The sequence below is a fragment of the Arthroderma uncinatum genome, assembly GCF_011692745.1.
Source record: "Arthroderma uncinatum strain CBS 119779 chromosome Unknown scaffold4, whole genome shotgun sequence".
NCBI classification, from domain to species: Eukaryota; Fungi; Ascomycota; class Eurotiomycetes; order Onygenales; family Arthrodermataceae; genus Arthroderma; species Arthroderma uncinatum.
The window spans coordinates 1,359,721-1,384,409 of NW_022983866.1; the positions used below are offsets into that span (position 1 = coordinate 1,359,721).

General features: G+C 49.2%; 9 protein-coding genes across 9 annotated transcripts; 4 read left to right on the plus strand and 5 right to left on the minus strand.

Annotated features, from left to right (window-relative positions):
• Positions 1-16: 16 nt before the first annotated feature.
• GIQ15_05758 (uncharacterized protein) lies at positions 17-3,250 on the plus strand (the record flags this gene model as incomplete). Its single annotated transcript, XM_033553175.1, has 9 exons — positions 17-172; positions 250-320; positions 386-499; positions 562-1,025; positions 1,085-1,108; positions 1,164-1,489; positions 1,547-1,986; positions 2,208-2,497; positions 2,574-3,250. The coding sequence occupies 9 exons, from the start codon at positions 17-19 to the stop codon at positions 3,248-3,250; spliced, it is 2,562 nt and encodes an 853-aa protein (XP_033404319.1).
• A 153-nt stretch (positions 3,251-3,403) lies between these two features.
• On the minus strand, positions 3,404-6,036 carry GIQ15_05759 (uncharacterized protein; the record flags this gene model as incomplete). Its single annotated transcript, XM_033553176.1, has 5 exons — positions 3,404-3,706; positions 3,769-3,904; positions 3,951-4,099; positions 4,442-4,626; positions 4,689-6,036. The coding sequence occupies 5 exons, from the start codon at positions 6,034-6,036 to the stop codon at positions 3,404-3,406; spliced, it is 2,121 nt and encodes a 706-aa protein (XP_033404320.1).
• A 1,180-nt stretch (positions 6,037-7,216) lies between these two features.
• Positions 7,217-8,215, minus strand: GIQ15_05760 (uncharacterized protein; the record flags this gene model as incomplete). The annotated part of the gene is made up of 5 exons (XM_033553177.1): positions 7,217-7,465; positions 7,518-7,745; positions 7,797-7,838; positions 7,895-7,984; positions 8,042-8,215. 5 exons carry the CDS (start codon positions 8,213-8,215, stop codon positions 7,217-7,219), a joined length of 783 nt encoding a protein of 260 aa, XP_033404321.1.
• An 803-nt stretch (positions 8,216-9,018) lies between these two features.
• On the minus strand, positions 9,019-9,432 carry GIQ15_05761 (uncharacterized protein; the record flags this gene model as incomplete). Its single annotated transcript, XM_033553178.1, has 1 exon — positions 9,019-9,432. The coding sequence occupies one exon, from the start codon at positions 9,430-9,432 to the stop codon at positions 9,019-9,021; it is 414 nt and encodes a 137-aa protein (XP_033404322.1).
• Positions 9,433-9,673: 241 nt separating this feature from the next.
• On the plus strand, positions 9,674-11,698 carry GIQ15_05762 (polyadenylation factor subunit 2; the record flags this gene model as incomplete). The annotated part of the gene is made up of 4 exons (XM_033553179.1): positions 9,674-9,743; positions 9,804-9,847; positions 9,985-10,185; positions 10,271-11,698. The coding sequence occupies 4 exons, from the start codon at positions 9,674-9,676 to the stop codon at positions 11,696-11,698; spliced, it is 1,743 nt and encodes a 580-aa protein (XP_033404323.1).
• An 852-nt stretch (positions 11,699-12,550) lies between these two features.
• On the plus strand, positions 12,551-13,574 carry GIQ15_05763 (3' exoribonuclease; the record flags this gene model as incomplete). Its single annotated transcript, XM_033553180.1, has 3 exons — positions 12,551-12,714; positions 12,794-12,913; positions 12,980-13,574. 3 exons carry the CDS (start codon positions 12,551-12,553, stop codon positions 13,572-13,574), a joined length of 879 nt encoding a protein of 292 aa, XP_033404324.1.
• A 999-nt stretch (positions 13,575-14,573) lies between these two features.
• On the plus strand, positions 14,574-18,790 carry GIQ15_05764 (phospholipid-transporting ATPase 1; the record flags this gene model as incomplete). The annotated part of the gene is made up of 4 exons (XM_033553181.1): positions 14,574-16,811; positions 17,280-17,506; positions 17,580-17,883; positions 17,942-18,790. 4 exons carry the CDS (start codon positions 14,574-14,576, stop codon positions 18,788-18,790), a joined length of 3,618 nt encoding a protein of 1,205 aa, XP_033404325.1.
• Positions 18,791-19,859: 1,069 nt separating this feature from the next.
• Positions 19,860-20,705, minus strand: GIQ15_05765 (uncharacterized protein; the record flags this gene model as incomplete). Its single annotated transcript, XM_033553182.1, has 1 exon — positions 19,860-20,705. One exon carries the CDS (start codon positions 20,703-20,705, stop codon positions 19,860-19,862), a length of 846 nt encoding a protein of 281 aa, XP_033404326.1.
• Positions 20,706-21,424: 719 nt separating this feature from the next.
• On the minus strand, positions 21,425-23,470 carry GIQ15_05766 (high-affinity nickel transport protein; the record flags this gene model as incomplete). The annotated part of the gene is made up of 1 exon (XM_033553183.1): positions 21,425-23,470. The coding sequence occupies one exon, from the start codon at positions 23,468-23,470 to the stop codon at positions 21,425-21,427; it is 2,046 nt and encodes a 681-aa protein (XP_033404327.1).
• Between the last annotated feature and the right edge of the window lie 1,219 nt (positions 23,471-24,689).

A 24,689-nucleotide genomic window follows, 5' to 3' on the forward strand; every position in this document is an offset into this window, starting at 1 on the left:
TTGAGATTAGTTTACCATGGTTGAAAAACTCACGTCGAGGGCTAAGGCACCCGAACCCGTAATGGCTCAGGGCGATGATGGCAATGACTCCTCTGATGTACGCGAAAGGAAAGGAGGAACTACTCGTGATGGACAGGATATGTGGCGAATTGGAAGAGTTCAAGAATTGAATGTGAGTCCCATAGGTCTCGATAAATTGGCCTTGGTGGAGAGAGCTGCAATAACTGACCACTCAAATATCGATAACAGCGAAATTTCCGCTTTCTCTCAGTCCTAGGATTTGCAGCTGTGCTTATGTGTACCTGGGAGGCCGTCATGTTGTAAGTTCTGCCGTTGGGGGAACTAATCAGTTGGGTATCAATGTTTGACTGAACGATACAACCAGTGGAAGCAATAACGGCTTGACCAATGGCGGTGTTGGCGGTATGATATACTCTTATATCGGCGTACTTATAGGGTTCTGCTTCGTCATTCCCACGATGGCGGAGATGGCTTCAATGTAGGTTGTCCGACATCGGCTAGTCCCAGGGGATATACAGCGTCTGATATTGGTCATATCAGGGCTCCAAGCGCAGGAGGACAGTACCACTGGGTCTCGGAATTCGCACCAGCAGAATACCAACAGTTCCTCAGCTACTTGACAGGTTGGATATGCGTTTTGGGCTGGCATACTGGCATTGCCGGGGCCTCGTACACCGTTGCCAACATGATAATTGGAATTATCCATATCAACTATCCAGAAACATATAAAGCGCAGCAATGGCATGTGACGCTTCTCGTCATTGTGATAGCTGTTACGGCAATGTTCTTTAACAGTTTCTTTGCCCAAAAGCTGCCCGTGATTGAGGGTATAATGTTGGTTATCCATTGCTTTGGGTTTTTTGGTATCCTTATTACACTTTGGGTCGTGGCTCCGACGAAACCGGCATCCCATGTATTCAGAACGATTGAAGATAATGGTAACTGGGGGAATAAAGGGCTGGCATGTCTCATCGGGATGGTAGGGCCTATTTATGCACTTATAGGTTGGTCAATCCAGGACTATATCCGTTAACGAGTGTTACTTTGACTGACGTTGAGCCAGGACCCGACTCCGCCGTCCATATGGGTAGGTTCTCCCTTTGAAATGCTCGTACCAGAGAGAGCTAACATAAAGGTGATAGCGGAGGAAATCAAGGATGCATCCATAGTCCTGCCTAGGGCAATGATTTGGACATTGGCGATTAACGGAGGCGCCGGTCTCGTCATGCTCATCACCTATGCGTCATGTGTTAATGATGCCCGGACTCTCCTGAAGACCTCCACCGGTCTACCTTTTGTCCAGGTGTTCCTTGACGCGACTGGCTCCGTTCCTGCAGCCACCGGCATGACCGTTCTCATCATTATTCTCCAAGGATGCTCTGCCATCAGCAATGTGGCCACGACCTCTCGACAGATGTACGCCTTTGCTCGTGACGGAGGACTACCATTCTCAAGCTTCATCGCCAAGGTAAGTTCCCTGACATAGGAGGAAACTTTTGGTACATGGTATAACGTCTCAATGCAGGTTGACTCGCGCTTCGTCGTCCCCCTGAACGCTCTGTGTATCAGCTTCGTCATCGTGATCCTGCTTGCCCTCATCAACATCGGCTCATCCGTAGCGTTCAACGCCATCTTATCACTCGGAGTCGGATGTCTTCTGACATCCTACATCATCTCCATTGGCTGTGTTCGGCTGAGGAGATGGCGTGGCCAGCAGCTCCCGCCTGCTCGATGGAACATGGGCAGATGGAGTAGCACCATGGAGACGGCCTCTCTGGTCTTTCTTGCTGTTGCCTGGGTATTCTCGTTCTTCCCACTTGCAAACCATGTCAACGCCGAAACGATGAACTGGAGCTGTCTGATCCTAGGGGGAGTGGTTATCGTATCGCTGGTGTATTATGCCTTCTTTGCCAGGCATGTCTATAGGGGACCAGTGACGAGGCTCCGGCCGTGGACAGACCAAAAGTAGGTATATCCTGACCATAATTATACACTATATAGCAGCACTTATAATAAATAGTTCCCATATTGATAAAAAGAGATAGAAAGAAGAATAAAAGAGAAGAAGAAAGAAAGAAAAAAAAGAAATGGGGCCCTGCCGCGACTCGAACGCGGGGCCTCTCGCAACTTTGGGAACCCAAAGCGAGAATCATACCACTAGACCACAAGGCCATTTGCTGTTGTAGGGATATGCCCTGGAAAGTTGATCACAACCCTCTATACAAGATACGTGAGCATATCGTCATACTTGGTGGGGGAAGTTCAAAATTGATCGCGAGACAAGAGTCGAGCAAAGATATCTCCCTGTCGCAAGTCGCAATGGCGTCCAGATCCCAGATACCTTACGGCGACCGTGCAAAGGCGCATCCCAGCCCGCTTGTCCGCCGGCTGTTTGAGATCGCGCTCCAGAAGCAGTCGAACGTCGTCGTCTCTGCAGATGTCACCACCACCAAGGAGCTATTAGACCTGGCTGACCGTACGTCTTCCATGATAAGACACTGTTTATTCCTCGTCTACGAGTAACGTGCGCTAACGGTCGGTGACCAGCTTAGGCCTTGGTCCGTACATGGTTGTGTTGAAGACACACATCGATATAATATGCGATTTCTCCGAACAGACGATCTCCGGCCTCAAGGCAGCCGCAGAGAAACACAACTTCCTCCTCTTTGAAGATCGGAAATTCGTCGATATCGGAAACACGGTGCAGAAACAGTACCATGGCGGCACGCTGAGGATATCTGAGTGGGCGCATATCGTCAATTGTGCTGTTTTGGCAGGGTCAGGGATCGTCGACGCTCTGGCACAGGCTGCTTCGTCGAGCGATTTCCCATACCCGGCCGGCGAGAGGGGGCTGCTTATACTGGCTGAGATGACCTCCAAGGGATCCCTGGCTACGGGAGAATATACGAGACTGTCCGTCGAGCTGGCGAGGAAACATACGGGTTTCGTCATGGGGTTTGTCGCCACGAGGTCATTGGGCGATGTTGAGACGCCCGAGGTTGCGAAGGCGGAAGGGGAAGACTTCGTCTTGTTTACTACTGGTGTAAACCTCGCGTCGAAGGGGGATCAATTGGGTCAGCAGTACCAGACCCCCGAATCGGCAATTGGGAGAGGAGCGGATTTCATCATCTCGGGGCGAGGTATATATGCTGCTCCTGACCCTGTTGATGCTATCAAGAGATACCAGCAGGCCGGCTGGGACGCGTACCTAAAGCGTGTCTCAAAGTGAACAAGATAGATAGTTCAACATGGGCCATAAGATAGACTGCCTTTGAAACAAAATAAATATTCATACATGATTTAGTAAATATTTTTGGTAAAATGAAATTTTCGAGTATCGTCATATCAAACTTGTAAACTATCATACATCTCGCACCCTGCCTTAGAAGGGCGAAGTTGGCGTCTGCATCATCGGCTTCGCGACGCCAAAGATGGCCATGCCCCAAAGCGCCATCTGGGCGAACCAGAACGCTCCTCCGTACTTGCGTCCGGCACCAGCAGCCTGGCCGGAGTAGACATAGCCGTAGAGGAAGAGACATCGCATGACGACCCAGGTAGTTCCGATCAAGGTGGTGGCGGCAGGGTATTTGAGACCGGCGACGAGAGTGAGCAGCATAGTCTGGGGGGCGTTCTCGAGGAAGTTGGTGTGGGCGCGCTGGGCACAGTTGAAGGCTTCAGCCTTGGGCTGTTGCGACGACTATGTTAGTAGCTGCGATATCGAGGACGAGGAGTAGGACGTGGACTCACGTTAGCCTTGCATTGTTCGGCAGTGGCGTAGCTGTTAGGATATGGGACGCCGGCATCTCTGCGCTTCAAGGTGGTGATAACGCCGTGGACGAAGCCGAGCACCGGGATGGCGCCGAGGGCGACGGCGATGATGTTGCTGCAGACGTTAGCTATAGCCTCTACCTTGGCCTCGAGGAACTCACCCGTAACCGTCTGGGACTGGGATCATCATCTTTGCGGGGTCAATTGAGTAGTTGATGGTTAATAGTTGATGGTTGATGGAGATGTTGATGGTAGTGGCAGATGTGATGGTTGATGGATGGTAGATGTAGAGAGATAGTTGGTAGACCAGCTCCAGGTCTTATATGAAAGCAGGCTCTACACCCCCAGGCAACCAGCCGTCCACGACATGGAAACTTCGAGCTCTTGATCAGTCGGGCTCCGGGGCTTCAAACCAACCGACCGGCAGCGCCAGTTAGGCCGGGGATCTCGGACTCTTCACGGACGAACTTACGGACGTGGTAAATACGGGGGTTTTTACCTTTAAAAAGGCGAAACACATGAAGAATGGCTAAATATATATTCACTCCGCGCGCATCGCTATTTTAGACAGATCAACTATAATACCAGGAACGCTATCGACTTCTATTTCACCGTGGCCAGTTCAGCTTGCAGCCAAACCGCGCTTGCTTACACTTCCGTACTTGGCCTGCCAGGCGAAGAAATACAAGAGCGCGCCCAGCGGCTGTCCGACGAGACAGAAACTCAGCCAGAAGATGGAATTGCCCACTATCTTCCCTGTCTGGCCTTTCATCTTCTCCAGCGGCACGGTTGCAGCTATGAGCGGTAGCTGTAGCATCATCCCTGCAAAGGCGACGCCTACTCGGAGCTTTAGTTAGCAAAGGATCGGGGACATTTGGGTAAACAGGTAAAGAGCATACCGATGATGTTATGTGTTGGTATACCGACGAGGACTTCGTGCAGAATCGCCGAGAAGGTGAAGACAACCAAACTGGCAGCGAACGGGTTCCAGCCACGACCGATGAGCGGGGAGAAGATATGGCGTTTCATAAAGTGGTAGACGGGCCTGTTCCACGTTCGCCAATAAGCGCCGACACTGGGACTGTTCCACCATTCGTGGTAGAACTCTCGGTCTCCAAAGCGCATCACCTCCGCGAGAGCGTTCAGGAAGGACTGGAACAGCGCGAAGAAGCCCGCCAGCCAGATGACAAGCGATATCGTAGACAGTTTCATGATCCGTTCGAGGATAGACACCCAGTCGAGCATGGCAACTTTGTCCAGCGAGTTACGTAGCACGGGAGCCGCGTACTGGGCCGATATGATCCATATAAACACTCCCAGGACTATGAACTCGAGAACCCGTTTGGCGACAAACGACCAGCGAATGCGGTCGGTCCGAGGGTATACCGGCTGATAGACCAGAGTTGGCGCGAGCCAGAAGTACGACAGGTTTGAAATGGTGACATTATTCGGATAAGGACATGCCTTGTAGATTTCCGGCAGCCTGTTGTCTGGAGACGGGTTCAGGACCGCATGGCGAAGATCACGGTTGGTGAACGCGTAGGAACAGTTCTTCAACCAGACGATTATAGCATGGAATTGACACACTGTGCCGATTCCCGGGTGATGGATATAGTAATATACCACATACGACGTCACCAGCAGACACAGGCTGGCATTGATAGAATGTGCAAAGGCAACGTATCGCCATGTCGTCTGAAAGGCAGAGAGCTCCTTGCTTGTCCGGGACGAGGATTCGTCTCGTTTCATCCGGCCCACGGCTCCCTTCACCTGCTGTGCTGCAGACAGCTCGATGACATATGCTACGAACAGATGGCAGGGCACCAGAGCGTAGAGGATTGCACCGAGAGCCAGGTCTTGTTTGCGGTAGTCGTGGCATCGAATGCAGATGAGGACGCCGTATTTCATGAAATTCTCCACGACCAGACGCAGGTTCATGACAATCAGCACGATGACCACCAGGTTCCTGAATCCAAGGAAGCTGGGCGAGTGTTGAGTATCGCGACTGAGGCATGACGGCTTGACTTCCAAGTGATACGCAGCTACATGTCGATACTTGCTCCTCGGCGGTCTTTGACGAGCCGCCGGCTGCTGCTGATGCTGCTGATGCTGCTGCTGCTGATGATGATGATTCTTGTGCTGTATCTGTATATGAGAGTTCCCTTTCCCGTTCGCCAGGCTATTCGTCCTATCTTCCAGCGCGATGCTGTGGCTTGCAGCAACCTCCGTCTCGGTGACGATCGCCATGATTAAAAATATGTATAACCAATAAAAGAAAACACAAAATAAGTATATGGAAGCAGTGCAACTTTTGTTTCGAGCCCGGGTTCTTATAATTAAAGCTGGCCCTATCCGGACATAAATATAAGTTATGCCGTGAATTGAATCGAAGGCAAAAGGTTCCGCAGGTGGCGGCACTGCGCGATGGCGAGAGAAACGAGAGAAATTCAGAGACGAGAAGATATTGGATCCACGCAAGTCACACCATGATCGCGAGAGCTCGACAGCGACGAGGACGGAGGTGAAGATGAAACTGGAGATGCGAGAAGTTCTGCTCTGCCATGGACTCACCGTTCCAAGATTCGGAACTTCTCCAAGGTTGCTTTTGGAACCTTGTCCAGAGCAAGCTCGACATTATGTAAGGACTATATACACTAACGTAGTATTTACTTCCATAGATCTTGACTGGACTGCTACATCGATGGCAGGACGGGTTCTCGCCGGGTCTGTTGGCTTGATAGTCGAGACGCTGCAGGTTGCCAACGTATCTTGAAACCTGAAGCTATCAATAAACCCGCGTTGATATTCCGGACCTGACGACGTCTGGATGTCTGGATGTCTGATGTCTGATGTCTGATGTCTGATGTCTGATGTCTGATGTCTGATGTCTGATGTCTGATGTCTGATGTCTGATGTCTGATGTCTGATGTCTGATGTCTGACTGTCGACTGGGATGCTTACTTGCTCAGATCAAGGTGGTGTTGTCTGCCCAGCTACGAGAGCTCCCGCTGCAAGCGCACCAGGGAGAAGATGATACAGAATCCGTCACCGTCTGCCTACCCGTGGGACCTAGGGGTGCAGTGATAGAGGCCATTGCATCCCCTACGTGCCCTATGGGACGAGATTACTGGTACAGATGCGCGTTTTTGAACAAGGGGCGACATCTTAACCCTGTACCTGTATACCTGCCCATGATGCCGCATCATGCATGGTAGGATCTGGACCGCAGCCACTCGGGCTTCTTTATCGCGATTAAGCCTCGGACCCGAGAAACCGGCTCTTTTATAGTAAGAGAAAGGTGTATACTTGTTGTTCGGACTAACGGTCCTACGGCTATGATAGGGACTGTGGACGAGAAGGGTAGGTAAAATCAATATATCCTCAAATTGTTATTATCTCTATACTTGTTACATGACATACCACCCTCCTACAGAGCCTTAAACAGCTTGCACCAGTTCAACATTTTAAAGCCACCTATAAGCATATCAATAGGTACGATGTTTGCCTCCGAGTCGACGTAGTGGATTACTGCATTGACGGTATCATCCACGGTGCGGCCGTAAGCAACCTTGAAAAGTCTCTCGTACTGGGAACAGAAACGGCCCCTTCCTGGTCGTTTAAGCAATACTGCTAAATGAGGAGACGACTTGTGCAAAGGGATGTACTTTTGCCCATACTGTAATCTATATTAGAGGTAGCAATTTTAGGGGTATGAAATCAATACGCACCTCTGGCAGATCTCGAATTATGTCCCAATAAACTGAGGGGACTTTGGCGTTGATGAATTGTTTGTCCGTGATGTCTTTCGAAAGCTCCACGAGGCGAGAGACAGGTGCTTTGCTTGCCTCTTTGGGAAATAGTTTCTTGACGATTTCTAGAACCATATTTCTCATGTATAGCCTTAAATATGGCTGATCAATTTTGAACATGATCCTATCAATCTTCTTTATTTGATCCTGTAATACTATAGATTAGTAAAATGCCCTTTAAACGACGAGGATTCTTACCTTCGACAACTTGGTATGCAACTCAAGCACCTTTCTTCGTTTCTATAAAACCGTATATCAGTAAATAGCCTAACCAAGGCCGCTTAAGAGACGTTTACCATGTTGACATATATCCACTGATCAACCTCACCGTCATCTGGTGCCACTATTGGTGCTTTAAGAGCACTAATGTATGCCTCCAGTCTCCGCTATAAGGCCATACATTAGTACAATGACCAAGCAAGAGTTATTTGATGAATGTTTACCCGCATATCCGCTGCCCAGGACTTGACATGGCGGGGGTGTATGTAATCCGGGATGTCGGCGAGGCCTGGGATATCTACTCGTTCTTCTTCTTCCTCTTCAGAAGAAGAATAGCCGCTGGAGCAAGATGGAGATGCCGTAGCAGTATACCACGTGGATGTGCCATCTGACGGCATGGTTGGTATAGATATGTGCTGTATCACTGGAGTATATACACTGAGTATATAGAATAGCTGGAGTAGAGTAGGAAGTAATATCCAATTTGACTATTGAGAAAGCGTTGTAAAAATGCAAAGCTTGGGGTGAGAGCAGAAGAAATTTATATTCAATATTGGGGAGCAGTTCATGATTCAATTTCCAAACTGGTTCCGTGGTCCTGGTAGTGCTCTGCCATGGTAACTTCAGTGCCTCGACCATACAATTCGGCAAGTCTATGATTCAACACTGCTGTTCTGGTGTAGAAAGCTTATTTTTCAAGTGGAATATCGGGAAGATGTATTCTGTGCATACCAGATTATATACGTATTGCATAAGGGTGACCAAATGTTTTTAGCCTTCTAGGTCCTCTATACTATAAACGTTCCGCCCATGGGTGTCCTCGTGCCTCTTAATACCAATAGCTTAGCTATCTTGACATCGTGTCAATAACCTTTAGATCATTTGGCTCGCAGTACGCTAGTACCTCGGTCAAAGTATTGTCTTAGTCGTCTCGGTAACGATCTGGGCGAGAGTACTGCCCCGTACATGCGTGCTGTGCTAGCAGGCGCTCCCTGGGAGAATGACGTTGAAGCTTTGGTTCGAGCTATTAGGTGCTGATGACTGGTTTTAAGCTCGACTATAGCCCAGCCAACCTCCATACCATTTCTATACAGCCAGTATCCTGGGAGAAGTTAGGCTGGCTTGATCCCAAGGCGGAAAAAGGACGGTTGTATAGAGGGGCGCGCTGTGAGGTCTCTCACGCAATGGAAGCTGATAAAGTCTATTTCTTTGCAGAATTTTTCGCCGGCTGGTTGGTGATGCCGTGCTTCTTGAGGGTGCGATATATTGTCGACCTTGAGATATTGTCTGGCATGCCTCGAGCAAGCTCTCCGTATGTAATTGTTGGATCGGCCCGGACGCGCGAGATTAACATCCGGATATCACGTTCGGTGAGCTTTGTAGGTCTTCCGGAGCGCGGCATCGACTCTCCATCCACTCGCGAATCCTCCTTAAGAATGGTACTCTGCACTGTAGAGACGGGGATATCAAGCGCCTTCGAGATGCGTCTGAGCGACCAGCCACCCTTGCGCTGCCCGAGGATCACACCCCTTGTGAACGGGGTCAGCTCTGCTCTCTTCTTCCTCTCTCCCTTTCCAGCCGAACTGGACTTCTCACTCGAACTAGCCTCCGCCATGACGAGCCGTATAGACAGTGGGTATACCAATATATATATAAGCCTGGTACTATTTACACCTTTTGTAGATGTTTTGTTTCTTTTGACGCGACGCGATATGCACGTGACTGCTTACATAGCAATATTTTAAAGCGGCGATGGACTAACCCAAAGTGTCCATCCATATTTGTATCTCGGAGCTCGCTTTTTGATATCAGGAACTCTCTCCCCGGGCCCTTTTTCTCACACTTACGCACTTACAATGGCCTACTTCGAGGATGGCGCCGAAGGAGCGTTTGCGCCGCGGCAGGCGTCCGGCCCGCGACGCCCAAGTACGTACTTTTTGCTACAGCAATTGCCAGGGCTGCCGGTATGCTAATCGATTTCTATAGGACCCGTCACAGATTACGGCTCGTCGCTGGTGCAATGGATGAGGGTACGACAGCCTCGTTATAAGGGCCCGCCTAGGCTGGAGATAGAAAGACCGAGTCCTAGTTATAGTGTTGATGTTAGTTATGCTACCAGCTCCCGCCTTTCGAGCTTGACAGCTAACACCGTTACCCATCCTTTAAGATGCTGCCTCCCGTCGCTGCAAGCCACTCAGCTGCAGATACGATTCCCGTTCGGCACCTGCACCAGTCTATTGGAAAATCGAAGAAACCTATAACCGTCGTGAGGTGGACGCCAGACGGCCGCCGTCTGCTTACGGGTGGCCATACTGGTGAATTCATGCTATGGAACGGCACAGCTTTCAACTTTGAAACTGTTATGGATGTAAGAAGCTTCTTGGTCTTCGACATAATCCCACTGCTATATGAGGGCACTTCCAGGGCTGGACTATGCTGAATCAAGACAATAGGCACATTATGATCAATTTCAGGCCGGCGTGACTTCGGCTGCTTGGTCGCATAGCCATGACTGGCTGATATCGGGTGGCCAGAAGGGCGATGTTAAGTACTGGAGACCGAATTTCAACAACGTAGAGACGGTCGACGACGCGCACCAAGAAGCAGTTAGGGATCTGACATGGTGCCCCAACGATTCGAAATTCCTTTCCGCATCTGACGATACCACGCTGAAAATATTCGATTTTACGGCTCGAACATGCGAGATGGTTTTAACTGGGCATGGATGGGATGTAAAGTCATGCGACTGGCATCCTACAAAGGGCCTCCTGGTTTCCGGCTCTAAGGATCATCAAGTCAAATTCTGGGATCCTCGCACTGGTAGATGCTTAACTACGCTACATACACACAAGAATACCGTTACGACGACGAAATTCTCCCCGGTAAACACTAACTTACTGGGAACATCATCTCGCGACCAAACCGGTCGTGTCTTTGATCTCCGCATGATGCGGGATATATGTATCCTGCGAGGCCACGAGAAGCCAATATCATCTCTAACCTGGCATCCAATACATAGCAACATGATATCTACGGGTAGCGAAGACGGTTCCTTGTACCATTATCTACTCGACGAACCCAACCTCCCCACCGGACAGATTCCTACAGTTGCCCCATATGGCACCACGGACCCTGCAAACACTCCCGCCCAAGTGATATTCCCAGCGCACAAGATACAGTATGCTCATGGCTCTACCATTTGGTCTCTTGACTGGCACCCCCTCGGCCACATACTTGCTTCAGGTTCAAAGGACAACTTCACCCGTTTCTGGTCCCGTGCCCGACCTGGGGAAATCAACTACCTCAAAGACCGATTCCATATTGGAGAAGAAGCTGCCGAGGCACAAGGAACTTGGAACCGCGGATTCGGGCGTAAACAGATGCGCGAGGAAGAAGAACAAGAAGCCCAGGAAGAGGATGAAAGCCGTATGGACCAAAGACAGGCTGGAGAATCGCAAATTCCAGGAATTCAAAATGCACTCCCTGCCGAGGGACACGGACTGCCTGGTTTACTGCCTGGCATCGGTGCGTTGCAACCACCACCACCTCCTCCACCAAATGCATCTGGCGCACCCTCGTCTTTACCACAGATGGATCCGGGACGATTAGCCGCTATGCTATCCCAGGGCGGTTACGTTCCACCGCCGCCGCCGCCTCCCGGCCAGGGCCAGCAGCCTCCATTCCCACACTCCACGCAGCCGCTGCCTTTTTACCCCAACCCTAACATGCCGAGCAACTTGCCACCAAATATAGCTCAGATGTTCGCCAACCAGCAGTTCCCACCGCCCGGAATGCCTCAGGGTTTTGGACAGCAAAATCCTGCATACCCGCCGTCAGGGTTACCTGGTCTTTTTGCAGGGCCAAATGATCATCCCAAGTGAAGGCCATAAAACGAGTCAACTTGTCAGCACATAAGTCCGCTTAGTGGAAGCGCAAAGTCCGAGCCTGGATACCAGCCAGAAGGCAGGCATACTGGTGGATCATAACCACAGCCTCAAAGAGAGTGACCGGCGCCGATACTCTCATTGCCACCCAATGAACTCTCCACGAAGAGAGGCTCCCTTGATATAAGCGCCCTTGTAAGGCCTCTCGCCCATAAAAATTTTGGTATCCGGATATATGTTGACAGATATTGGTTCTAGGGCCGCAGATTGCTTCTGGCTGCTGAGGGACAAGCGATCTGCCTGGAATGGCTGAGGAGATCTGTGTTATTTGGATTGGTACTTCTCAGTGCTTATGACTTTAGAGGGAATCTCCATTTAATGCGCTGCTTCCTGCGTAAGCAACTGCCACAAGATACAGAAGCCGTCATGATACGCCAAAATAGGGGTACTATTTACTATGGTCAGGGGCCAAAATATAATCGCTATCTAATCGTCCACAACTATACTTGATACATCAATGTGATCTCCATAGATCTTTCCTTTCTCCTTAAATCGTCCCGTTCCCCTGAGCCACAAGCCCCTTTCTACTCTTGGCCGTAAGTTGTATTCAAACTCTCGTAACAGGGAAGGAGATAGACATTGACATACCATAGACGTAAGCTAGAAGATCATAACCGTCTTTCTATCCTAATTCATCATGTTTGATTCACTATGTTTACAGACAAAAGGACAGAAATACTGGATGACATAAGCAGCATCCCGCATTAATGTTTATCCGTATATCGCGGGCCAAAAAGTGCTTGAGATGAAGCTGTGGAAGAGCTTGAGAACATCGACGGAGTGCTCACCATGGGCAAGGACGCTGATATCTCTGCGAACGAGCGGGCGTTCATCCTAGAAGCTCTCCACAAGAACGTGCGACTCGATGGCCGTGGATTCGACCAATTCCGCCATCTGGAGCTGACCTTTGGGGAGGAGCATGGAAATGTCAAGGTACAGCTGGGGAAAACTGCGTGAGTAACTAGATCGTTCTTCCTTGTAAACTGTATCTATATATGTGAAGATGGCTGCTAATTCGCAATTTGCCGGTAGTGTTCTTGTGCGCATATCAGCAGAGTTAACGACCCCGCGGCCGGAGCGTGATTGCGATGGAATATTCACGGTCGTCGTCGAGCTGAATGATATGGCTCTTCCGGGGTATGAGACTGGCCGGTGTGTATACTCTTTACATCTTATATGTCTCCGTCAGCCCTAATATGCATTTTGTTCAATCTGCAGTCAATCCGAGCTGGAGGTCAACCTGTCACGAACTCTCGATAAAATCGTGCGGCGTTCCAATGCGCTTGATACGGAGTCGCTATGCATTGCAAAGGGAACAATATGCTGGAACGTCCGAGCAGATATTCATATTCTAGACTGTGACGGAGGCCTGATTGACGCCAGCTGTCTTGCGACCATGGCTGGTCTGCTTCATTTCCGGCTACCCGAGTCCGCCGTGCGTGACGGTGAAGTTACCGTCTTCACAACGGAGGAGAAGGTACCGGTATCACTGAACCTCACCAAGCTTCCGCTGTCAGTGACGTTCACCCTGTACGACGAAGGCAAGATCGTGCTCCTCGACGCCACGACGAGTGAAGAGGCCGTTAGCGAGGGATCTCTTGTGATTGCCCTGGACAAGACGGGGGAGATTGCCTTGTACACGAAGCCAGATGGGGCGCCGGCCGATCCAGTGAATATGGTTACATGTTCGAATCTTGCATTGGAGAAAGTCAGGGAGCTGAACAAATTCATCTCGACAAAACTGGACGAGGACAAGCAGATGCGGGAGAAGAAACGACCGACGGCCGAGCTAAGTGCCGCCAACGAGAGATGATGAAGACCGGCCCACGGTACCTCAGGTATCAATGGCCCTTGCCTTGCGCCTGCGCCTACGCCTGCGCCTGTGTCTGCGTCAGCGTTAGCATGTTCGGTGCGGAAAGCTATGAATGCCAAATAGATCTACATCTACTACTCCGTTCCTCCACTGCGCCGGCAGCCACGGCGGAACACCCGGCTCTGAAACGAGCTCCACGTTGCATATTCCAACACCGCCAGAATCCAGGATATGCCTACGTCTCGCGGCCTGTCGTTCTCTTCAGGGAACTCCTTAAAAACTCCGCCCTGGCTATGAACCGGCGGCCCTTGAACAGCTCGAGACCGACCCACCCGCGCGACAGGTTCGCTAAAGAAGCGGTTTTCGGGAGCTATTAATAGTTAGTTAAAGAGGAACCCAATATAAATGCCTGCTGCCAGTAAACCGACGCCGATGTCTCTCTGTGTAGCTCCGTACAGGGCTCAGTAAATGTATCAGGGCAACAGCGCCAGCGCAGGATTCGCACAGTAAACGGCCAGCCTCGTGCGCCTGCGAGTGGAGCAGAGATGCTTGCTATTCCAGCCACTCAGCCTGAGCAGCTAGTAAGCGTTTTTCGATGTTGTAAATATAGGTGTTTTTTGCGGTAGCGCTGCGGGTTTCGTGTTGCCTAAACGCATCGGATCTTGGCTGTTTGCGCTGTGGCTGAACGGCTGCTTCGCCTCGCAGAACGACGAATCTCCTGGCCAAAACCCAGGTTTCATACGCAAAGGACGCAAAGCTGGAGGGATAATTGCCAGCCTGATCCGTGTCTCTTCTGTTGTTCGTTGTTAGTTATTCTCTCCTTTATTTGCTTTGACGGAAGTGCTGATTAACGATAGCTCTACGGAGTCTTGTCTAGAGATACGCCCCTTGAAGTCGCAACCGCCAGATACTTCGACAGAGCAGCTCACCGTCCGTCTTCGATGCGTGGACACCTCTTCGCATTAATATCTCGGTGACCGGGTCGTGCAGAAAAGCGACATGGCCAGCGGCAGGCCTCCTGGAGGTCCTCCGTCTTCGCATCGTGACCATGATAACCTCCTCCAGCTCGACGATGCTGCTCCCTCGCAGTACAATACGGGGCAACGACCGCCTGTGAGCGACGATAATCTTATACAACAATACAATATTAATGACTCCGACCAACCCCCGTCACGGCCGTCTGTGTCCTACGATGATTTCGTGGGCGGCCAGGGGCATGCCGCGCATGATAATCACAACAACGCTCCCGGCCAGGACCACCGCCATGGACAGCCTCAGTCCGGCGCTAATAGGGCGTATGCCGGTGAAGGTGGTCCAGGAATGTATTCCCAGACCTCAGACCTGAACCATTACCAGCGCTATTCCGATCTAGACGATATCGACGACGATCGAGCTTATGGCTACTACAACGATGGAGACAGGTCTGACGGGACGCCTATTCAGGATGCTCGTGCTAGGGACAGGAATAGCATAATGGCCCTGGGCGGCGGAATCGTGGGTAGAGCGAAGAACATGCTCGGTATAGCCCCGGAATATTCTGAGATGGACCTGCCCTTGACGGAGGCTGGAGCATCGTCCAGAAGAGTTGGCACCGCGGGAACAGATGAGACCCCCCCAGGGAAGTCAGACTCAAGATTCAAGCCAGGCAAATTCAAGTTCGGCTTTGGTCGACGAGAACCTGATCCCTCTACCCTCGGTCCGCGTATCATCCTCCTCAACAACGCTCCCGCCAATTCCGCGCATAAATTCGTCGACAACCACATCTCGACCGCTAAATATAATATCTTCACCTTCCTACCAAAATTCCTCTTCGAACAATTCTCAAAATACGCCAATCTTTTCTTCTTGTTTACCGCCGCCCTCCAACAGATTCCTAATATCTCCCCCACCAATCGATATACAACCATCGGGCCCCTTATCGTTGTCTTGATCGTCTCGGCCATCAAAGAATTGGTCGAAGATTACAAACGAAAGAGTTCTGATAGAACTCTCAACCACTCCAAGACAAAGGTGCTGCGTGGCTCGAACTTTGAAGAGGTGAAATGGATAAACGTTGCCGTAGGCGATATCATTAGGGTTGAGTCCGAGGAGCCCTTCCCCGCAGACTTGGTTCTCCTGGCCAGTTCCGAGCCCGAAGCCCTTTGCTATATCGAAACAGCCAATTTAGACGGAGAGACAAACTTGAAAATCAAACAGGGTATTCCCGAAACCGCCGATCTCGTAAGCGCTGGTCAGCTTAGCAGATTAACGTCCAGGATCAAATCCGAACAGCCAAACAGCAGTCTATACACCTATGAGGCTACCATGACCCTACAATCAGGTGGCGGGGAGAAGGAGTTCTCCCTTGCTCCCGATCAACTGCTCCTTCGAGGAGCTACTCTTCGCAATACCCCCTGGATCCACGGTGTCGTCGTCTTTACCGGCCACGAAACGAAATTGATGAGAAACGCAACAGCAACGCCAATCAAACGTACGGCCGTCGAGCGAATGGTTAACATGCAGATTCTGATGCTTGTTGGAATTCTGGTTGCCCTTAGTTTGATAAGTTCGGTCGGTGACTTGATTGTGCGCACGACCGCTTCTCAGAACAAATCTTACCTGGACTATGGCAACGTCAACCTCGCGAAGCAATTCTTCTCAAACATCTTCACATACTGGGTTCTATACTCTAATCTTGTCCCCATTTCTCTTTTCGTGACAATCGAAATCGTCAAATATTACCATGCTTTTCTCATCAACTCCGATCTCGATATTTACTACGAGCCAACCGACACCCCTTCAAATTGTCGAACGTCGTCCCTTGTCGAAGAGCTGGGCCAAATTGAATACATCTTTTCAGACAAGACCGGAACTCTTACTTGCAATCAGATGGAATTTAAACAATGCTCCATTGGCGGTATTCAATATGCAGAAGTCGTTCCGGAAGACCGGAGGGCGGCCTATAATGAAGATTCTGATACAGCCATGTATGATTTCAAACAACTGAAGAAGAATATGGAATCCCACCCTTCCCAAGACGCAATCAAACAATTCCTCACACTACTTTCGACCTGTCACACAGTTATCCCCGAACGAAATGACGAGAAACCCGGCGAGATCAAATACCAGGCCGCATCTCCCGATGAGGGTGCACTTGTCGAGGGTGCAGTCATGCTCGGATACCAATTCACTAACCGAAAGCCCAAATTTGTTAGCATCTCCGCTCAAGGGGTAGACCAAGAATTCGAACTACTGGCTGTGTGCGAATTTAATTCAACTAGGAAACGTATGTCAACCATTTTCAGATGTCCCGATGGCAAAATTAGGGTCTACTGCAAGGGAGCAGATACCGTGATACTCGAACGTCTGGGTCAAGACAACCCTATCGTGGATATTACCCTTCAACATCTCGAGGAATACGCTTCGGAAGGTCTTCGAACTCTTTGCCTCGCAATGCGAGAAGTTCCCGAGGAAGAGTTCCAAGAATGGTGGCAGGTCTTCAATAAGGCTGCTACTACCGTCAGCGGAAACAGACAAGAGGAGCTGGACAAGGCCGCCGAACTTATCGAGAGGGACTTTTTCCTTCTCGGTGCCACCGCCATCGAGGATCGACTACAAGATGGTGTCCCTGACACTATCCACACTCTACAACAAGCAGGCATCAAAGTCTGGGTTCTGACCGGTGATCGACAAGAAACAGCCATAAATATCGGCATGAGTTGCAAGCTGATTTCAGAAGACATGACTTTGCTCATTGTAAATGAAGAGGATGCCCAGAGTACCCGCGATAATCTAGTTAAGAAGCTGGATCAGGTTAAAAGTCAAGCTAACTCTGCCGACGTCGAAACGCTAGCTTTAATCATTGATGGAAAATCGCTTACCTTTGCCCTTGAGAAGGAGTTGGAGAAGGTGTTTTTGGACCTGGCCGTTATGTGTAAGGCTGTTATTTGCTGGTATGTCATTCCTTACCTACCCACATCGCATTCTAAATATCACATGAAATTAACACCTTCTCCTTCTCTACAGCCGTGTCTCCCCACTTCAAAAAGCACTTGTCGTGAAGCTTGTTAAGCGTCATCTCAAGGCTCTATTGCTTGCCATTGGTGACGGTGCCAACGACGTTTCTATGATCCAGGCGGCGCACGTTGGTGTTGGTATCAGCGGTATGGAAGGTCTGCAAGCAGCGCGAAGCGCTGATATTGCAATTGGCCAATTCCGATACCTTCGAAAATTGCTTTTGGTTCACGGCTCCTGGAGTTACCAACGTGTTAGCAAAGTTATTCTATATTCTTTCTACAAGAATATTGTTCTTTACATGACGCAATTCTGGGTAAGTCTTCACACAGTCCGTGTTTACATACATTGCTAACAATCTACGTTAAATGTAGTATGCTTTTGAAAATTCTTTTTCGGGACAGGTTATTTACGAATCTTGGACGCTTTCATTATATAACGTTTTATTTACCGTTCTTCCTCCTTTCGCAATGGGTATATTCGACCAATTCATCTCAGCGAGACTTTTGGACCGATATCCTCAACTTTATCAGCTTGGCCAGAAAGGCACCTTTTTCAAAATGCATAGTTTCTGGTCCTGGGTTGGAAACGGCTTCTACCACTCTCTCATTGCTTACCTTATCTCTCGACAAATTTTCAAAAACGATATGCCAACACAAGATGGTACCACGTCTGGTCTTTGGGTATGGGGTACCGCTCTCTACACAGCCGTTCTAGCAACCGTCCTCGGCAAAGCAGCTCTCGTAACCAACGTCTGGACCAAATACACTGTTATTGCCATCCCTGGCTCACTCCTTGTTTGGCTTGGCTTTATCCCAGCATATGCATACGCCGCACCCAAAATTGGGTTTTCCCACGAATATATCGACCTCATCCCACACCTTTATCCACTTCCAACGCTCTGGGTTATGGCGGTTCTCATACCATGTCTTTGCCTTGTTCGTGACTTTGCTTGGAAGTATGCTAAACGCATGTACTATCCACAAAGCTATCACCACGTTCAAGAAATCCAGAAGTACAACGTACAGGATTACAGACCACGTATGGAACAGTTCCAAAAGGCTATTCGGAAAGTTAGACAGGTACAGCGCATGCGCAAACAGAGAGGTTATGCTTTCAGTCAGGCCGATGAAGGTGGCCAGATGAGAGTTGTTAACGCTTATGACACGACGAGAAGCAGAGGACGATATGGAGAAATGGCAAGTTCACGGCCGATGACTTGAGTACCTTGCTCTTGCATGTAGTATAATTTTCCCCGCTATATTTTTCTTTTTTTTTCTCACCTTTTTTCCTGTTCTTGATATGACGATTCAACTTTAAAGGAGACAGTCTTTGTACTCCCCTACCCTTTTTTGTTACCCTTCGAACTTGGATCGATTTAGCAGTTAGCTGTTATTTCGAATTCCGCTTTTTATTCCCTTGCTTCCCACCCGATTTTATTTTTAGATCGCCTTTTTCTCTTTTTGTCTACTTGCTAGGAGGGACCGGTTCTTCTGCGTGGGGGACGTTTTATGTGTTTTATTTATTCTGCATCCCTTCATTCACTATGTACAAGCTGCTACTTACTCCGTACACTTCCGCATTCAAACCCTCTTTACACATATATCTATCAATTAATCACGGATAAAATGGTTAATTCCTCAATTCTCGGGGTTTGGGTTGCGCTCTCCTCGTGCCCTTTGCCCCGGTCTTATATAGTTCGATATATCATATACGCTCGCTTCACCTTCGTTTTCTACGCTTCTAGGCCAAGTCGATGATGTTTCCATGCTTGCCGGACGAGCGGAACCCGTATTCGGAGAAGACAAACGGCTGGCCCACAAACGTTTCAGATTCTCCGAGGGCTCCAATAAACATACTTGAAACTAACGAATAATAGAGAGTTTGTGAGGGAAATAGGATGTTTCAATATAGTTGCCACCGCTCCGTATAATCATAGTCGATAGATAAACAGTCAACTTAGCATTTGCATGCTCAAAACTTGGAACTCTTTCCAAACCATGCGTGAACTTGATTGGGCCCATGTCGTCCTACACCATCTACCGGAATGGAATGCTTTTAACCGTGAGCCAAATATAAACACCCGAACGCTTTAGGTCCGTAGTGATCTGAGTGTAGATTTAATATGGCCGGACCCAGTTGAAAATGTATAGAACAGTTGGTGTAAGTAAAATCCCTGGCGGCAGATCTACGATTTATACATCAGGTCAGCTGTGTCTCAAGTGTGGAGGGGACATCAGGTTGATAGGTAACTTACGCTCAACAGTGTTGTCTTGACAATTCCTGAAGTCCCTAGCCACCTATCTTACATTCCACTTCGCTACAAAGGGGTTTGACATGCCCTTGATTTCGCTCAAGATCCGATGCAAACACCAATCCACTGGCCTTTTCGATGGCTTCCAAAGGCGTGTGGAAACTCTCCAGCGGAGTGCTATTATCTATCGCCTTATTTGGCAACACAAACGACCCCAAAGCAACCGCTTCTCCCTTGCCTTCAGCGAAAATCACTTTGAAAAAGTGCGTTGGGACCGCAACATTTGGTGGATTACCAATAATCTCATATTTCATAACCCATTTGCTGCCCTCTTGAATTGGCATATAGAGCGGTCCAGTGACGATTCGCACGGAGGAGTAAACCTTCGTTAATCCACGACAGAATTTCTCAAACTCAGCCCAATAACCTCGATTAAAGCCTTTGCCAACTTGTGGGCACATGTTAGACAACGTGAAGATCTCGTTCGTAGCTTCTTGATCCCACCTGCCATCCGACACGGGCATCATATTCCCATGGTCGTAACCTGAACGGGCATAATCCTTCAACAAAGCGCGGAACAGCTCGGGTATAGTTGTATCTTCGTGATACTGAGCGGCAGAAGGGTCTCCAGTGCTCTTTGCGAGTGATTCGGCAGTAATGTGTTCGGCAATCCAATAGGGGTTTCGACTCCGCCGGTCATAGGCGCCGATGTAGGAAGGACGGTGTATAGGATCTGAAATTACGCCGGTGAAGCCATATTTACTTAACCCAGCCGGGTCCGCGAGGCCATCGGCGCGCTTTTCGACAAATGTGCCCGCATAACCAGATATTCCAGGGACACAGGACGTAATTGCAAACAAGAGTCCAACAGATATAGGTTTCATGGTGTCAGTTTTAGCAGTAAGCTAGAAGCTACTCCGTAGATATTTTTCGATCTCAGAGCTTCGCCTTCAACTTGACACCCTGAACAATAAAGAACGCTTGACAATGAAAGAACCTGCGTCAAGTGTATCGTTCAACTGGGGGACTGCAGCTCTATAGAGGACTATAAATAATAGGGCCACGACACTCAGGCAAGATGATCTACACGAGTAACGCCAAATATTGAATTGGGCGCTCATAGTAGAATTTCACCAACTCTCCCATCGTGCCGTTATATTTGTAGATCATCACGCCGTGGACCACCTATTCCCTAGTTGGATACTCTGATATTTGAGAAAGCGTGCTCGTCGCTTATAATGCGCCCTTGGTGGTGAATAATGTCGGTAGCTTTCTCTAAAACGGCTGATGTATACTCCGGATAGGAATAATGAAAGGGGACCGTTGAATTAGAACCCCAACAAGACAAGCTGTCATTGGAGGGGCCTATTTCTAGTCGTCCCTAGCACAGTGCCACTCGAAAAATGCCTGACACCTAACGCCTAAAATTCCCAAAGCGCCATCTCGACTACTCGAGCAAACATGTCACATTCGAAGGTTATGTTTTGAAGGTAGGGAACCCAGGGCATTCGATTGTCAAACGTTGGGTTGCCGCACATGTATATAGGATAGGCCGCGCATGGACTAGAAGCACAAGCCGGAGATTTAGTTGTTTGACAGGGGGTCATCTCGTACATCTCTCCGTTGGCGGTCTCCATCCAATTCCCAATCCTTCCATAACCAACCTCTCCCTTTCCTGCCATGTTTTCCCTTCACTCTCGAGGTTAATGATCCTACCTCCACTTCCATCTCGCGACCGAATACCACTAGAGTCAAATTTCCAATTGTGTACTTTTTTGGCGTACCTTCGCAAGTCGCGTTCGAAAGTCGTATCGCCTGACCATCCAAGCACCGCGCACCCTATAGTTCGGAACGGGGATACTATAATATCAACACGCCGGTGGAGATTTGGGTTTGTCCTTCGGGGATTTTCTGCGATGGGGGCGGCTGCTGTTCCAAGCTCAGCCAAGGAGTTGGGACCCATGTCTTGTGGGTCTTGCTTCAAGTGTTTCATGTTGGACAGGCCCTCTTTGCTTGCATTTTCGTTTTCTCCTTTCCCCCTTGATGCGTGGGAACCCGACTGGTGCTCGTAGGGATGGGGTTCGGGCAACGATGACGATGATGGCGATGAGGGGATGTTTTCGAAGTTGGGATCTTGCCATACAACCAAAGCTTTGTCCAAGCTGTCGAACCTGGGTTTCCCGCTTGATTCGCCGCGGTATGGTAAGGTCTGTTGATCGCGGTTGGTATTTGTTAAATGAATGGCAAGCGTATGGGTAATCCATCCTTCATGCTCGAGGCTCGCAACAACGTCGTAGACAAGATTGGATGTGACCCTGTCGTCTCGGTGAGTAAGAATCACATCTACATCTCCGCTTAGCTTCTTTCCCCGTCGATATCCCCCGACAACAATACATTCCATCCCCTTGCCATCGAAGCCAGCCTCTGGCCTTACTCTTTTTGCATGGCTTAGTATAGTGTCGGCAATGTATTCCGTTTCATCTTTTGGGATTCCCTCCAGAAATTCATCATAATATTTCACCCCGATTTGTTGGACACGGGATAAACTATCCCAACCTTGCTCGACGATGTCGTCTAAATTTCTCCATTGTCTCTGGTAGTAAAAGTCTCTGGCAGACTTAGCTCCAACACCCCAGATATTATAGAACAAATCGATCACTCTCAGAGCGGGGTCAGAGTTGAGTGGCATGGCAGACTCCAAAGTTCCATCCTTACTGTGCTTCCATTCTGTAAACAAATTTGCGATTCGATTCTCACAACCCGGTAGAGATAGAATCTCTTCCGGAGACTTAATCTTATGCGGGTATGCTGCTAGTGAGGCGACGGAAGTGCTATATGCACGTACGCCAACTTCATCCAACGTTAATACTCGGATTTTCTTAATCATCTGTAGCTGGTTTATAAAGTCCTCGTTTGGCGGATGCAGCGGGGTGGAGCGGCAGCAAGAATATATAACGTTATCGCGCACCCACTCTGGAGGATCTGGGATGGATAATTCTTCCTCAAAGTCAGAAGTAGACGCACGGTATAATTTTGGCCTTCGCCCTTGAACAGAAGGGCTGCTTGGTGTAGCCCTCATTCGACGTGGAGATGACGGTATAAATTGTGGTGTCGGCGAAGATGCTGCATCCTCTTTTGCTCTCTCCAATATGCTCCTAGCTGGACTTTGCTTAGCAGAAACATTTTGACCAGGAGAACTAATCGAGGAGGAAAGATCAGACGATGGTTTTGGTATTCTGCGACCTCGATAGACAATAAACGGGTCCAACGGTAGAGATTGTCTTGCTCTCAGCGACTGGTGTATCCAGTTTAATTCGACCACTATGATATCCTTATCATCGTCTTCAAGTCGGCGCCGTTTGAGGGGTGGTTCTGGCACTTCAGTCGGGAGTAGCACGTCTTCTGTCCATAGTCCTTTGGAGCGAAGCTCCAGCGCTGCGCGTTTCTTATGCGATACCTTGCCAATTGCCAATCGTGCTTCAGTGATATCGTAGGTCAATGGCGCACCGCATCTAGAGAGAAACCCTTCGATGAGATGGAGCTCTTCCAGTGATATATGCGTTGGAAGAACAAAAATAGAGGGGCATGACTTGAGATCAATTGTCTCCTCCTCGGTTGCTAGTGAGCTTGAGATGTCAAGGTCTTGCATCATCACCAAAGATCGCTATCGGCTTCCATACCGCCGAAGCTGTCAATCGCGAAGAAAGGTTTAAAAAGTCAATAATTCAACGGCAGGCAATATAACTCGAATTACATGGCAACGTCTTCACTCATATATACAGAACGGATTCAATAGAAAGCACGGGGTTCATTGACTTGGAGAAAAATATGGACATCACACAGAACTGGGAGAGAGGAAAGATTCCATGAATCCGGTTGAATGCTGTGTAATAGATCCGGCCCGAATCAACAACATGTATGGAAAATAATGAAAGCTGCTGGCGGCTGATAGTAGAAAGCCGTTAGACCGAATACAGCGTGACGATTATATAAACTCAGCAATAAAGACAAGATTGTGCAGCATGCCTCTCCAGATTTCAGTGATAGCTGCTCATGGTCTCCCTGCAGGAGTTATAAACCCGGAATGCGATGTTGAAGGAAGAAAACCGACTTGAATCTATCAAGATAGACCCAAGTTGCATCATCGAAGTCGTGAATTTGATAGTCACGTGATACATATGCCCGATGCAACGGATTAACATTAATCCTACAGTACCACGTGATATGCTTCTTTATTTCATCTTCAGCTTCAAATTTGATGTCGACGTCGACAAGCCAGCGTCCAGTGGACCAATGACCAATGGACCAGATGCGAGGCCTACTGTCAGCAAGAGATAACCAGCCTTTGATATTTATCCCAATCTTTACTAAATTACTATGACAATTTGTGGTTCGCGTTCGTGAGTTCGCTTGGAGCTTAACGGTCGCTTCGATCCGTGTTCTGAGAAAGCATGCGGCGGGCCACCGGAGTGTCAGGACAACGGTAACCTCCCCTTTACCCGGCCCCCGCTCCAAGCTACATAAATAGCACGATGCATAAATGCGATCAGATCAGGGCCAAGGCAACCTGGGCAGAGGGTCCTATCACCCCTTTACACGTCCACACATGCAGCACTCCTGACTGGAAGAATTAGACCAATGTTTGGATTCCTGTCGCCTCAACGGATGGCCTAAACCAGAAAGTCGAAATCTATATCACATGGCGGTTTGATTTTAGACCCAACCGCCTCAGCAGGTATGAATGGGTAGCCTACTTGACACCTAGGATAGAATGCCGATCAGCGCAGGGGAGGGTATAAGAGGTCTCGGCCCAGATCGAACCTCAACCCTAACGGCTTCCAACTCGGCCAACTTTGGCGATTTTCGCT